We start from the raw sequence: 12,996 nt of genomic DNA on the forward strand, positions 1-12,996 counted from the left end.
ATACCCTGCATCAACACACCTGAATCAAATGATGAGTTCATTACCAGGCCTCTGGAGAACCTCAAGACATGTTGAGGAGGTCATTTAGTCATTTAAATCAGCTGTGTTGGATCAAGGACACGTCTGTCGTACACCCCTGAACTAAGTGCTAAGTAATGGGGGAATTAGATGAAATGCACAATGCAAGAAGTAGAAGAAGTACAGAGAAATGTCAAAAGATCACGAGTGACGAATTAAAGCAGAGGTGGGTTAGAACTGTACTTGCATGTGTGCCACACATGCAGATGTGAAGCAGATAAATCCATAGCTTTTGGTCCCAGTCATGCTAAAGAAAAAACAAAACAAGCCAAAAACAAATACAAACAGACAAAGCAAATATGAGATTTCCCAACGGGCTCTTCCTCTGACATTTTCAGTGACAACAGTGGTGTCACAAATAAAATACAGTGTCCAGCACCTTATAACACTCCTATCCTGCATTGTTTTTTAGCCAAACATAGCAGGGTGCTGGATCTCTTCTTTTCTTTTTGTAAAAACTAAAACCTGAGGAGGAAGAAGCTTAAACCTTGTGAATATGAAGTGTTAGACACACAAGCAGCCCAATAAGAAATGGTCTGTTAGTTTTCTTTTTTACTGAATTAAAGCCAAAATAGAAGTTAAACCGCTTGTAAGCAATCTACATTCAGAGAGTGGTTCAAGGTTCAAATTTATTTATATAGCATATTTCCAGACAGATGATTATAGCTCAGAGATGGTTATACTGGAATCCTAGTTTTGGACTTTTTAAGTCTTGGCCTGGACAAATACCCCCATATGAACAAAGCATCCTTTGTCCCATACATCCACTGCAACTCTTCTGCACATGTCCAAACCATCTCAACCTTGCCGCTCTAACTTTGTCTCCAAAACAACAACCTGAGCTGTCCCTCTGATCTGCTTATTTCTAATCCTGCGCATCCTGGTCACTCCCAGTGAAAACCTTAGCATTTCATCATTTCTGTCACCTGCATATATACAACCAGTCGCACTACCAGCTTGTAAACATTCTCTTTCACTCTAGCTTCCCTCTGTCACAAATCACCCAGGCTTTACTGTTCCACCTGCCTCCCTCTCACTCGCACATGTATTCTGTTGTACTTCTACTGGCTTTCATTCCTCTTCTCTCCAAAGCATACCTCCACCTCTCCAGGCTCTCTTCCAACTGCTCCCTACTCTCACTACAGATCACAGTGTCATCTGCAAACATCATAATTAACAGAGACTCCTGCCTGAACTCATCTGTCAACCTGGACACCAAAGAACCTTCTTTGCAGTTCCTTGCAAAATCATAGAGCAGATCATAGACAAGTTAAACAATCTATCTTACCCCGAAAAAAAAAATGCTAGCTTGCCAATGCAGGATGCTTTGGGAAATTTTCTATAGCTAATGATTCCAGATTTCTTTGGTTACCCTAATTATGACTAAAAATGAAAATATGGAATACATGCTGAACACACTGAAATATTAAAAGCATTATAGCTGATCATTAATATATAGGTTTGTTTGCCATTTAGAAGAATTGGAGCCAGCACGCATATGGCGAGAGGTGGCATACACCCTAGGCGGGTTGCCAGTGCATCACTGGTTTTGCTCCTCATAATGTAAATCTTTTGGTTTTAGGTTTATCGGCCACACTGGAATAACGTGCTTTTTTAGGGTTTGACTAGCAGCTAACAATATGACTATAAAATTATCAGCATTTTATTAACAACTAACTTCAAACGGACTTGTAACTTCTTATTGCATGTTGCAAATATTTGTCGCTCAACAACACAATTATAAACACATTTTAATACATTTAACCAGTGGTCTTTCAAAGTTGCATCACTGCAACTTCCATCACTGTTCAGGACAGTTTTTTCTAAAGAGCCCATTTCCATGTTAAATTAATTCATAACTCAGTCTTCACTTTTCTTCCTCTGTGTCTCTGAGTCCTTCTGTTGTTATTTCTTTTCTTTTAATTTCTATCTCTCTCCTCGTCTCTCTGTTCATGTTTGGCCAGACGAGCGCAGCGTCCCCAGATAAAAGACAACCAAACAAGAAAGGGAAGTACAAAAAAAACAAAAAACAACAACACAAGAAGCAGAACACGATGAGAAGGAAGAAGAAACAGAGAGGACGGGGACAACAGAGCGAGGCGCATGCTTGGTGTAATTGAATCCAGGCGGCAGCAGAGAGAGGGACAGATGGATGAACTGAACAGATTAGCATCCGTAATCAGAGGAAGGCGTGAGGAGGAATAGATGTGGCGGCCGTGTTCAGTGAGCTGCTAACTGGTTTTACAAACATGTCTGTGAAGAGTTGCTCTGGCTCCTGATGAACACAAACTATGACTTATTGTCTCTGATCAGATGGAACAGACGTGCACCCGCTGTTTTACATGATTACTACTTCTACTGAGGCTTTGAAGAGGGTCATCGCCTAGCTCTGATAGAGACAAGAATGTGGACAGATCGGTTGCCGGTCACGGAGTGTTGGCTGTGAAACTTCAAGTTCATCTGTAAGAGACATTTAACAAACAGGAGGAAATGTCTTATTTAGTTTTTTTCAGCCTCGGATGAATCCATATTTGCTGTTCCGAGTGTGTATAAATCAAACACAGTGTGTGCTGCTTATACGTTGTTGGGGCAAACTACCCTGAACAGATAATGGAAGGCCTCTCATTGGCTTCAGGTTTAGGGTACGGTTAGAGTCAGAGTAAGTCTCCGGGAAATAAGAATAGCTCATCTTGCCATCATGCTAATGTGATCTTATGTGGGTACAGACTTGCGACCTTAGAGCTGGGATGTTCGGTTCAAGCTTCATGCCCCCCTTTTTAATCTATCTTCGTCACTTGAAATATCAGCTTTTCCTTGCTTCCTTCCCTCTTTCCCATTGTGTTTACACTTGTTAGATACCTTCTTGATTAAGCCTCCAATTTACTCTTTCTGTTGCTTTCCTTTTATTAAACTGGATCCATTTTTGTTTTTTGTCCCTTTTTAGTTTTCACTAAATCTATCCATGTTAACCTTCATGCCCATCTTTGACATTCTTTCCTTCCTTCTTTTCTTCTTTCATTCATACCATTGGTAAACTTGCTGTAAAATGCATTTCCACATCCTTCCATAGTCAAATGCTTATCCATTTTTTCCTTCCTTTCTTCCTTCCATATGATAAAGTGCTATATAGGGCCTTTCTTTTCTGGTCTATTATTTATTCACTTTAGTTCCTCCAGTTTACCCCATTCGTCCTTCCTGTTTTAAACTGGATCAATTTTTGTTCCTGTTTAGTTTTTGCACTCTCTATCCTTGTTTTCTATTATATTTCAGGGACCTGCTAAACATTATTTCTTAATTTCTTCCCCTGCTTGTACTTTCCTTCCTTTAGTTAGTCTTTTCTTATTCCTGTGCTGTAATACTGAAACTTTAACACATCGTCTTCTCTTTGCACCGTCAGGGGCAGACCTCTTCACCATGTGTGACATATCACTCTCTAAACTTAGTTTGAGCTCACTCACTCTCACACACACACCCTTCGTGCCCACAAATTAAAAGTTGAGTGTTGGACCTTGAAGAGTTCCCATGTTATCATTGCTGTGACAGAAAGATAGCAGTGAGGAACGCTTTATTTGCCGTCCGGTGCCGTCCTGTCCTCTGCTGCCGTTATCTGAACAGCTCCGGCTTCCATTGTAAACAGCCCTGTCCTCGTTAAGAAGCCTAATTAGAAAACTCTAATAATAATGGTGTGTGATTGTCCATTGTGTACTCTAAAGATTCCATTTAGAGCGGTGGCGAGCGGGTGGCGGTTTAATAAAACTTAACCAAACGGATAATTTTGCTCTAGTAATAATCCTCTGCTTCTGAAAGTTCTTTGTTTGCCTCAAGTGGTTTTATTGCTTTGCTTAAAAAAAAGACACTGATTTAATTAATCTGGGCACTTTCAGAAAATCCATTGTGACTAATTTTGCCACTGAGTGTGGATTTTAGAGGACCTGCTGTATAGAAATCATTTACCAGGTCTGAAAAACAGAACAGCTTTATGCAAGACTTTGAGACTGAAAAAATTCCTTTTTGTGTTAAGACTGTTGGCAACTCTGCTTGTGAGAGTGAGCTATCCCTCACTAATTAGTTTACTGAAGAAAAACAATCATGTATTAACCTTGATCATTATCTAGAAACAATCAGCTCACCAGCCTAGCTTGTAACGGGTGTAACCTGCCACCGCACAACCTGTGGTAGTGTGATTGCCCTTAGCACTGTGCAATCTTGAGAATCAGTTTATCAATATGCAAGATTAACACGGTGGACAAGTATATTTTACACTTCGATTGTGGCTCAAGGGTTGGCAGTTCGTCTTGTAATCAGAAGGTCGTCGGTTCGAGCCCTGGCTCGGACAGTCTCGGTCGTTGTGTCCTTCGGCAAGACACTTCACCTACTGGTGATGGCCAGAGGGGCCGATGGCGCGATATGGCAGCCTTGCTTCTGTCAGTCTGCCCCAGGGCAGCTGTGGCTACAACCATAGCTGTCTCCACTAGTGTGTGAGAGTGAATGAATAGTGGAATTGTAAAGTGCTTTGAGGGTCTCAAAAAGCGCTACATAAATGCAATCCATTATTATTATTTTAACCATGATGTTTTCTAAGCCTAACCAAGCAGTTATCCAACTTCAGGTTTCTGCCAATCCAGAAAGAATCACCAAGAAATCTAACAAGCATGGACCGGAAAAACACGAACCAAGAACTTTCTTGGGAAGCCACTGCCGCATAAAGTGAAAGCTAAAAATCAAAGATACACACATTGGACACAGGCTGCAGTGTCCTGGTCCTTATACAAACTTTTTTTACACTTGCCATAAAAAAATTGTAATAGCTAATACGTTGCAATAGAGGAGGACTGAAGTCCCTCCTAGTGGTCAGTGAGTGAGATATTACGAAATAAAGCTGGTAATAAAAAGATAAAACCAACACTGAGGTAGAGAAAACAGCCAAACACACAACTGACGAAAGAAAGTGTCCGGGTTTGCTTTGCTAGAAGCACGTATGAATTTGACCACAAATCAAAATGATCACATACTCAGCTCACAAAAATCAGGAGTGAAAGGTGGATTATATTTTGAAAAGTTCATTTTCATTTGTGCTCATACAAAGAAACTGAGGTGGATTTGGGAGAATTTCTTTTTTCTTTCAGTGACTGGAGTCTGAATCCATATCAATCACCACACCTCAAAATGCTTGGACAACATTACCAAAGCAAGCTGCTAAGAAAAACCCAGAAACTTTTGTTTGCTACCTAGCTATAGTGCTCTATATGATGCACAGCACATTAGAATTTCTTACATACAGTTGGCATCAAGCTCTTTTTAAAGGCCTTTGAGGAAAACAAAAATATTTGAGAAAATGAGGCTTGAAGAAAGAGGTGAATGACAACTAGAGTGTGTAATACAAGAGAACAGTGTACATGTGTAAATATCCCTCCAGATTTGACCTTTGCCTCCTGTCCTGGAGTACAAGTGACATTTCAAATGCAAATACAAACACACTCGACTACCGAACACACACACACACACACACACAGTAAATTAGTCCTTGGGCAGCAGCCGCTGCCAATGGCTACTCTACATGACATTAAACGTAGGTGACTGTAAACTTGGATAATTATGATAAATGTGAGTGATTATGACGAATTATTCCCCTCCATTGTGCTAATAGCATAATTAGCAACAATAATCAAAGACTTATGATGTTGAAATAAGGCAATGCCGCGGACAATTAGACCGCAAGGAGCTAGTAATGGAGAACTTATGGTGTTTTCCTGGAGGGCAGAATTACTCTTACTTCCAGAAAGACTTTGAAACTGGGCTGGTTTTCTTAGTAATTCTGCCCTCTGATGAGAGAAAATTGAAATAAATACTCCATTAAATGCAAGCTTTTATGAAGATGGAGTGAATGAGAATGAAAGTGAGTGTAAATAAGAAGGCAGGTGGCTCAAAGGCAAACCATGTAGGTACTGCTTTGTCCTTCGAGTCAACTATTCAAGCTAAATTTTAACTTGAAGACATAAACAGTAAGAAAAACTGAAACTGTTGTCATGATTCTGGAAACGTGACCATACATGCCTCGTCTCGGGTGTTTTCTTCCTGCTCAGGCAGAGATAGTCTAAGGCGTACTGAAGCCTGAAGGCACATCAGATCATTAAAGCAGCAAAGACCTAATCTTGAGTTTGGATAATAAGGCAAAGGAAATGACGGATGTATAAACTCACTGTCATTTTTCTGTCAGAGGTGTCATCATTGTGTGGTCATGCAGTTTGAAGAAGGGATGGTTTTTGAAATCTTGCCCTCTTGCTGTGTTCAAAAATCACTTTGACATCAGAGATGTTAGAATGTTGCTGAACAGCAAACCTCTAAAAGCAAAACAGGATCAAATTCTCTAGGTGATGGATTGAAAGATGCGCTCCCTTTCACAAACTCATGGGAGAAACAATTAAATCATGTGTCTAACACTAACAGAACCTCGAATATTGCAAGAGGGATGTGAATGTGAGTGTCAAATTCAGTTACTATTCAGTTGCTGAATATCCAGAGGCAGTAGTGCTATTTTTATATAAGCATCTATATGACATTGTAAGGCAGCTGGGCTTTCACCCGATTTGCAAAATCACCATCACACTTTTGACAAATTAAATCTTTCCGAGATAAAAGCTATATGCTTGCAGAGAATGAGAAGCTGCCAGCAAATATTCCTACAATGATAACAAAAAGTGTTTAATAATAGCTGTAAATGATATCACCCTGTTTATCTTGTTGGTCCATGATTAACATTGCAAGTTACCATTACATTATTGTGATATTGTAGCTTTGCAATGTGGGGAAAAAGGGAAAAAATGATATTGCTCATATAAAATATAGTTCATCTGGAGCAAATAGTAAGCATTTTAAGTGAAACTTGGTTTGCTGTTAGCCAAATTTAGCTTACTCGCGTTGCTTTTTTTAATAAAAGCAATAAAGCAGTAAAAGCAGCTTTTAGCTAACTTCTTGGCTAATGCTAACTGAATGCTCACAAGACAGCATTTTCCAATGGCAATGTTGACTAACATTATTATGATGATGTAGGAAAAACATGAACATGGGGATACCAGATATCCCTAATCACTTAACAACATGCTAACTCTATAGCTTGGTACACTGACTACTTGCTAGTTTTCGAAGCTGTCGCTGGTTTCTCCTTCTATCTATGCCTTAAATCCGACTGGTTGAAATTACTTTGTGGCAGACAGTAATTCCCCTTATAAGTGTCATTTAACAATAGGTTTCCACTGATGACTTACTACATCAGTGTAGCAAATCAAACTGCATGAGATGTGCTGTGCTGTATACAATTATCCAAGTTGGCTCAAATTTAACAGTGACAAGTTACTGATATTCCTTTAGACTTTCCCCAAGTTTAAATGGTTTTTGAAAGATTAAACAAAGAAAAGTACTCAAACTAATGGCTGCCTTGGAGCAAGGAAATTGAACAGATTAAAACTAAAGGTCAGAGCATTTACACTTACTCAATGCTAAATTACATGTTTGATATTCATTTTGTGTAACAGGTTAGTAAGAATGCAACATTTCAGGATTTTTAAGAATCTGAAAAGCTTTCTGTTTAATAGGTATTAGATGATGAGGATGAGTTTTAGTAACTGGTCTTTTGTTTGAGGCAAGATCTTACAATTTTAGCGAAGCACTCCTTTGGTCATGCTACAAATTTCCATGGTGCGACAAAAACACTAGACTTAAACACAAACCTGTCTTTAACAATATAATCATTAGAAATTATATTATAAATGCACTGATTAAATCTAGCAAAACCTTCAGTATTACAGCAAAAGACTATAGAATTTGTCCAAAAAACCTGTAGCAGCCTTACTGCCGCAAAATAAGTTTTCAAAAACCTTACCATTGCCAAAATCTTACAGCTGTGCCAAAACATGCAACCATTAACCACCTTCTTCATTGTAAGAATGTCAAAGGTCAAAGTCAACAGCCAGCACACATCAGATACATTCCCGAAGTCTATGTGACCCTGAACTGATGATATGTAAAGAAGATACTGAAGTGAGAGAAAATAAGAGCTGCATGGAGAGTTTTCCTCCTCTCTGAGACTCTGAATTACACTTAGGAGTAATAATTTTCAACCACTCACCCTTCAGAACAGTTAGAGATGCTGAGCCTCTCAGGCTCAGTTTGACTGATATTAGTCAAATTGCGTCATGCGCTTTTAAAGATGACTCTCTTTAACTGCAAGAGGGTGTTGAAAATAGAAGCGTTGAGCTTCAAAGGAAACTCTCTCCTCCAAGGTCATCTCGTGTTTTAACTCCAATTTCAATACTTTATGAGCGTGACTGTAATTAAAATGATGGGGTCAGCTTTCTGATATATTACAACAGAGCAACCAATGAGGTAAAGCCAGTTAATTCTTTTTCAAATTGAAACTGGCAAACTTCACATGGAAAAGACAACTTTTGGTTTCTTGAAATGCGGACGGAGTCTCCTTTATTTAGCAAACAGGACATTAAGTTGTAGGCAGTTAACTGGAAATCTGCTTATGCTGTTATCTTAGCTTTGTAGGTGTCTCCTCAGATATCTTGGCTCATTGACCTGCTGCAGAGCATCTTTGTGACTGATCAGAGTCTTTCCTAAAGTCATTCCGCAAATAATAATATAATCTTTTAAACATAAACCATAAACATTCATGGCCATCTGCAGTGAGCAAATGCTGGAGTTCACGTCTTGTATCAAATTGGAATTTATAAATAAAAACCGGTCATGATGCAGATTTTGCTTTCTGCAGAAACATGGTCTTGTATTCTGTTGTAGATATCATTTATAATTAATGGAGCATAGCGATACATCAGGCACACCAGTAGATCAGCTAATTGATATCTAAATATACAACTGGCTAACCCTATATTCTGCAAGCCCATTTACAACCCACCTCCATATCTGCTGTTTCTGAAGCTTCTCTGTTCTGTGCTGAGATCCTTCTGTTGCTTTCTCTCCCTGTGGATTTCAACATGGATGCAGAATGGTGGGGAAGTCCCATATCACCAAATACAACTCATTTTAGATAGAAATGAGGAAAAAATGATTTCTGCTTTTTGACTATAATGACCCTGTCTGATCTGAACCTAATTTCTTGCTTTGTACCGTGGAACAGTAAGTTCCTTTGAAACAAAAGGGCTGTTTTGACTTGGCTTTGAAATGAGATGATTTGAGATTCACAATCAAATTCTGTAACTCACTGAATAAAAAAAAAAAAGTTTCCCTTTAGTATTGTTTCACTGCTGTAGAATCAAATCAAAGATGCCCAATTCACTCATTCTTTCTATACTTAAAAGCTTTCTATCTAAGAATGACATGCATTCATTCTCTGACAGACGCATCGGAGAGCAACTTGGGGTTAGTATCTTGCCCAAGGATATTTGGCATGCAGACTGTAACAGCCAGGAACTGAACCACCAACCTTCCAGTTAGTAGATGAGAGCAATTAGAGATTTAAAACCTTAGGATTGAGGATAAGGGTAAGGCTTTTTTCAGAATAAAGCTGCTGTTTCTCAGGCGAGTTTTCATAGAGAACTGACCAGTATTAACATATTTTCTCACAACTGCTCTGATCAAAGATTATATGATTCAAAGTGGATATCTATGATTATACTACATATAGATTTACAGGGGTAAGAACATTGGCGCATGGATTCTTTTACAAGATGAGTGTAATACACTTGATTGATGGTGTCAATCGCTGAAGAAGAATAAAAAGTTCTTTGTCAGCCTGTGGATTTATTTCACGTTTGTCATTGTTAAAGAATTTTAAATCTTTGGTTTCTTTGCTGTATGTTCTGGTCTTTGTTGTACTTTGTTGAACTTCCACCCCAATCAGTTTTAGCAAATATTAAAAGGGAGTTTTTCCTTCCCACTGTCGCCAAAGAGATCGCCCATAGGAGGTCATCTGATTGTTGGGTTTTTTTCTGTCTTCTCTGAATTACTGTAGGGTCTTTGCCTTACAATATAATGTGCCTTGAGGCAGCTGTTGTAGTAACTTGGGGCTATGTAAATAAAATTGAACTCAGTTTTAGTTTGTTCCGGCTTTTCGATCCTTCCTCAACCCCTAATGACAAAAAACCCATGGAGGTGCACAAAGAACATCTAAAGTCCACACAGAAAGTATCCAGCCAACCAGGAGATTCAAAAGTGATGTAGACCAGGTTTGCGGCTACAGTCCTAATCACAGCAGAAGGATATCACCCACCCTTAGTGTGGCTGTAGAGTCAAGGAAAAAGATACAGGACAGACCGATGCCCCAAAATCTCATTGCAGAAACAATCCAACTCAGAGAAAAAAGCACCAGTGAAAGAACTGAAAAACATCCAATTTACAATACTGGAGGTTGAGATGAACAGCACTGTTACCCTGGACACCTGAAATAAGCCCCTTCTTCTCCTGAGAAAAACTCATACAAATTCATACAAGCTCTGCTGCACCCCTTCCTTTTCCAAATTAACATTAAATAACACATACATGAATCCTAATCCTCCCTCTTCCTCTCTCTCTGGTCAAGTTATCATTGGGGATCACTCTTTCACATCCATATATGTCTGCCTGAAACCTCTCCCTCCCTTTTCTCTCTCTTTCTCTGGACAAATTAACATTGCTAAGCACTCATGCACATTCAAACATGTCCCTACATCCCCTGCCTCTCTTTCTTTCCATCTCTCTAGGCAAATTAACATGGGAGAACAAACACCTTTGTCCTCGTTTCCTTGCTTTTCTCTTTTGCTCTTTTTCATCGTGTGGTTGAATTAACTTAGGAATCACAAAGAAATTCATGTAAACTCCCATTTGTATTATTTTCTGCCTATACATGTTTAATTTCTGCTGCTTTTCTTTCTCGTCAGACAAAAAGATGCTGATGACCACATACATGTGCTCTTATCCTATCTCCCTATACATATCCAGTTTGGAGGGTGGGGAGACCAGGTTAGAGGTTTGCAGAATGTCAAAGGAAAAAAAAAACTGGGGGAACAAAAACCTCAAATGTGGAACTTCAATTAATTTAAAGCCCCCACCCATCCATCAGCTGCACCAATCAGCCAAGAATAAATCCGCGGCAGATCTAATTACGGTGCCGTCTCCGAAGACCCCGGCTGCCGCGAAGCCAATCTTCAACTCCTTGTTTGAACAGGCTGATGAACTAAGGGACTCGATGGATATCAAGTCATTTTGTTTAATTTATAAATGGATTTTCCCCTAATACTTAAATTATCATCAGCATGAGAGAGGGAGAAAGTGAAAGAGAGAGAGAGCACAATCCAAAGCGTTTGTAAGGTAAAAAGTCTTGAACATGTGGTGCAGGAGAGGATGGAGGGATAAATGGATGGAGGGATGGAGGAGACAAGGCAAAGAATTCCAATGAGAAATGTGTCCTTTCCCAGTTTATAGCAGTGATGGCTCTACAGTGTGTTGAATCAATTTGTTCAAACATTCAGCAAACGATAGAAGCATCAAGGTTAGAGAATGTTAGCGAGAAATGGGTTGCGACCAAGGAGAACCCTGCAGACTGAAAAATGGAGCCAACACAGAAGCATCACTGACTCCCATGTTTAAATGGCCAGCTTAACAGGATCAAAAACATATGTTTACACTTTTGACTGGTCATTTTTTTCCTGCATGCATCACCTTGACGACATAATTCAGACTCAAACATCTAGACCCGAGACCGTTCAGATATTCTGCTGAGGCTAACACCTACAATTTGACTGCCATATAAAGTGCTCCCCAATGCTATTTCAATGTCTTTCAATCAGTCTGTTACAAACTTTGATTTCATCTAGCTTCAGGAGAAACTTCCTGAAAAATCTAGTCCAAAAAGGTTTATCTGCATACTTTTCAAGAGAATATAGAAGCTTTCTGAGTCAAAAGTCTTGAGTTGTCTGGTTTAGTCAGAGTCATTGCAATTCTCCTTTGGTTTTATCAAGGTCAGTCATCAATCTCTTAAAAAGCAAAGCCTGTTGTCAATTTCATTTTTCAAGCCTCTAGAACTCAAATGGATTGCTTAATTTTGATGGTGAAGTACTTCACAGCAGTCGTAAGTATTGTCCTGTTTGAACCTTTGTAACTTCTTTTCTCAGCTTGAGGATCTGTGGCAAAAATACAAATAAAGTTTCCTAATTTGAAGCCACTCTCCCATGTTTACCTACCTGGTTCGGGCGTCTCAGAGTGTGACGATGAAGAAGCCGAAGAAGCCCCGTCTTCGTTGACTGCTCCCTGGGATAGAGACATCCCTCGGCCTGGAGGAAGTTTCATCCCAAGCTGCTCTGCCATCTCCACATGATCGCCAGGGTGGATGTAGTCAAACACACTGCTACCAGTGAGCTCCACCTGCAGAAATAAAGCGTTGCTAAAAATCATCCTGTAAAACCCTTTTCGTTCTTTCTTTTGTTTCTACACAATCTTTAATTTCTTGGCTCATAGTTTACTGTTTATTATTTGTCATTTATTTTAATAATTGGTCCCACAAACCAGTGAAGAATTTGTGTGTGCTGAAAAACACTCAAATCTCAAATATGGAGAAGCAATGGCTGTTGGTTTTTGGACAGTTCGGAAATTGTTAATTGCTGAAATTCTGTTCTTTGGGGTATCATTTTCATCTTTTTTTTGCTGATTCTTCGTCCTCCTACTCCGCAGCTTGTCATCTTTCTTTCTCCTCCACCCTTTACTCCACGGCTATTTTTCAATCCATAGTTCCATATCTCTATATCCCATGCTGTTCCTTTGATTCCTAAATTCACCCTGTTCCCCTCTGTCACTCTTCTACTTCCACCAATACAATAAAGGCAATCCATCTCACAATGCACACTTTTGTAGAACTGGTAGGATTGAAGATTTTCCCTCAGGAAGAAAAGACAAAATGCATTGAGCATGCATTAAAAGTCTGCT

At 39.4% G+C, this 12,996-nt stretch overlaps 1 protein-coding gene across 4 annotated transcripts in view; it reads right to left on the minus strand.

Moving 5' to 3' along the window:
• The window catches only part of npas3 (neuronal PAS domain protein 3), a 374,776-nt gene that overhangs the window by 46,697 nt on the left and 315,083 nt on the right, over positions 1–12,996 (minus strand). For all 4 annotated transcript variants that reach the window (XM_026151150.2, XM_026151153.2, XM_026151151.2 and 1 more), the window contains one exon: positions 12,258–12,438. In XM_026151150.2, the coding sequence (XP_026006935.1) occupies positions 12,258–12,438 (181 nt within the window). The remainder of the gene's footprint in view (positions 1–12,257; positions 12,439–12,996) is intronic.

Source organism: Astatotilapia calliptera, chromosome 19 (genome assembly GCF_964374335.1).
Source record: "Astatotilapia calliptera chromosome 19, fAstCal68.1, whole genome shotgun sequence".
NCBI lineage: Eukaryota > Metazoa > Chordata > Actinopteri > Cichliformes > Cichlidae > Astatotilapia > Astatotilapia calliptera.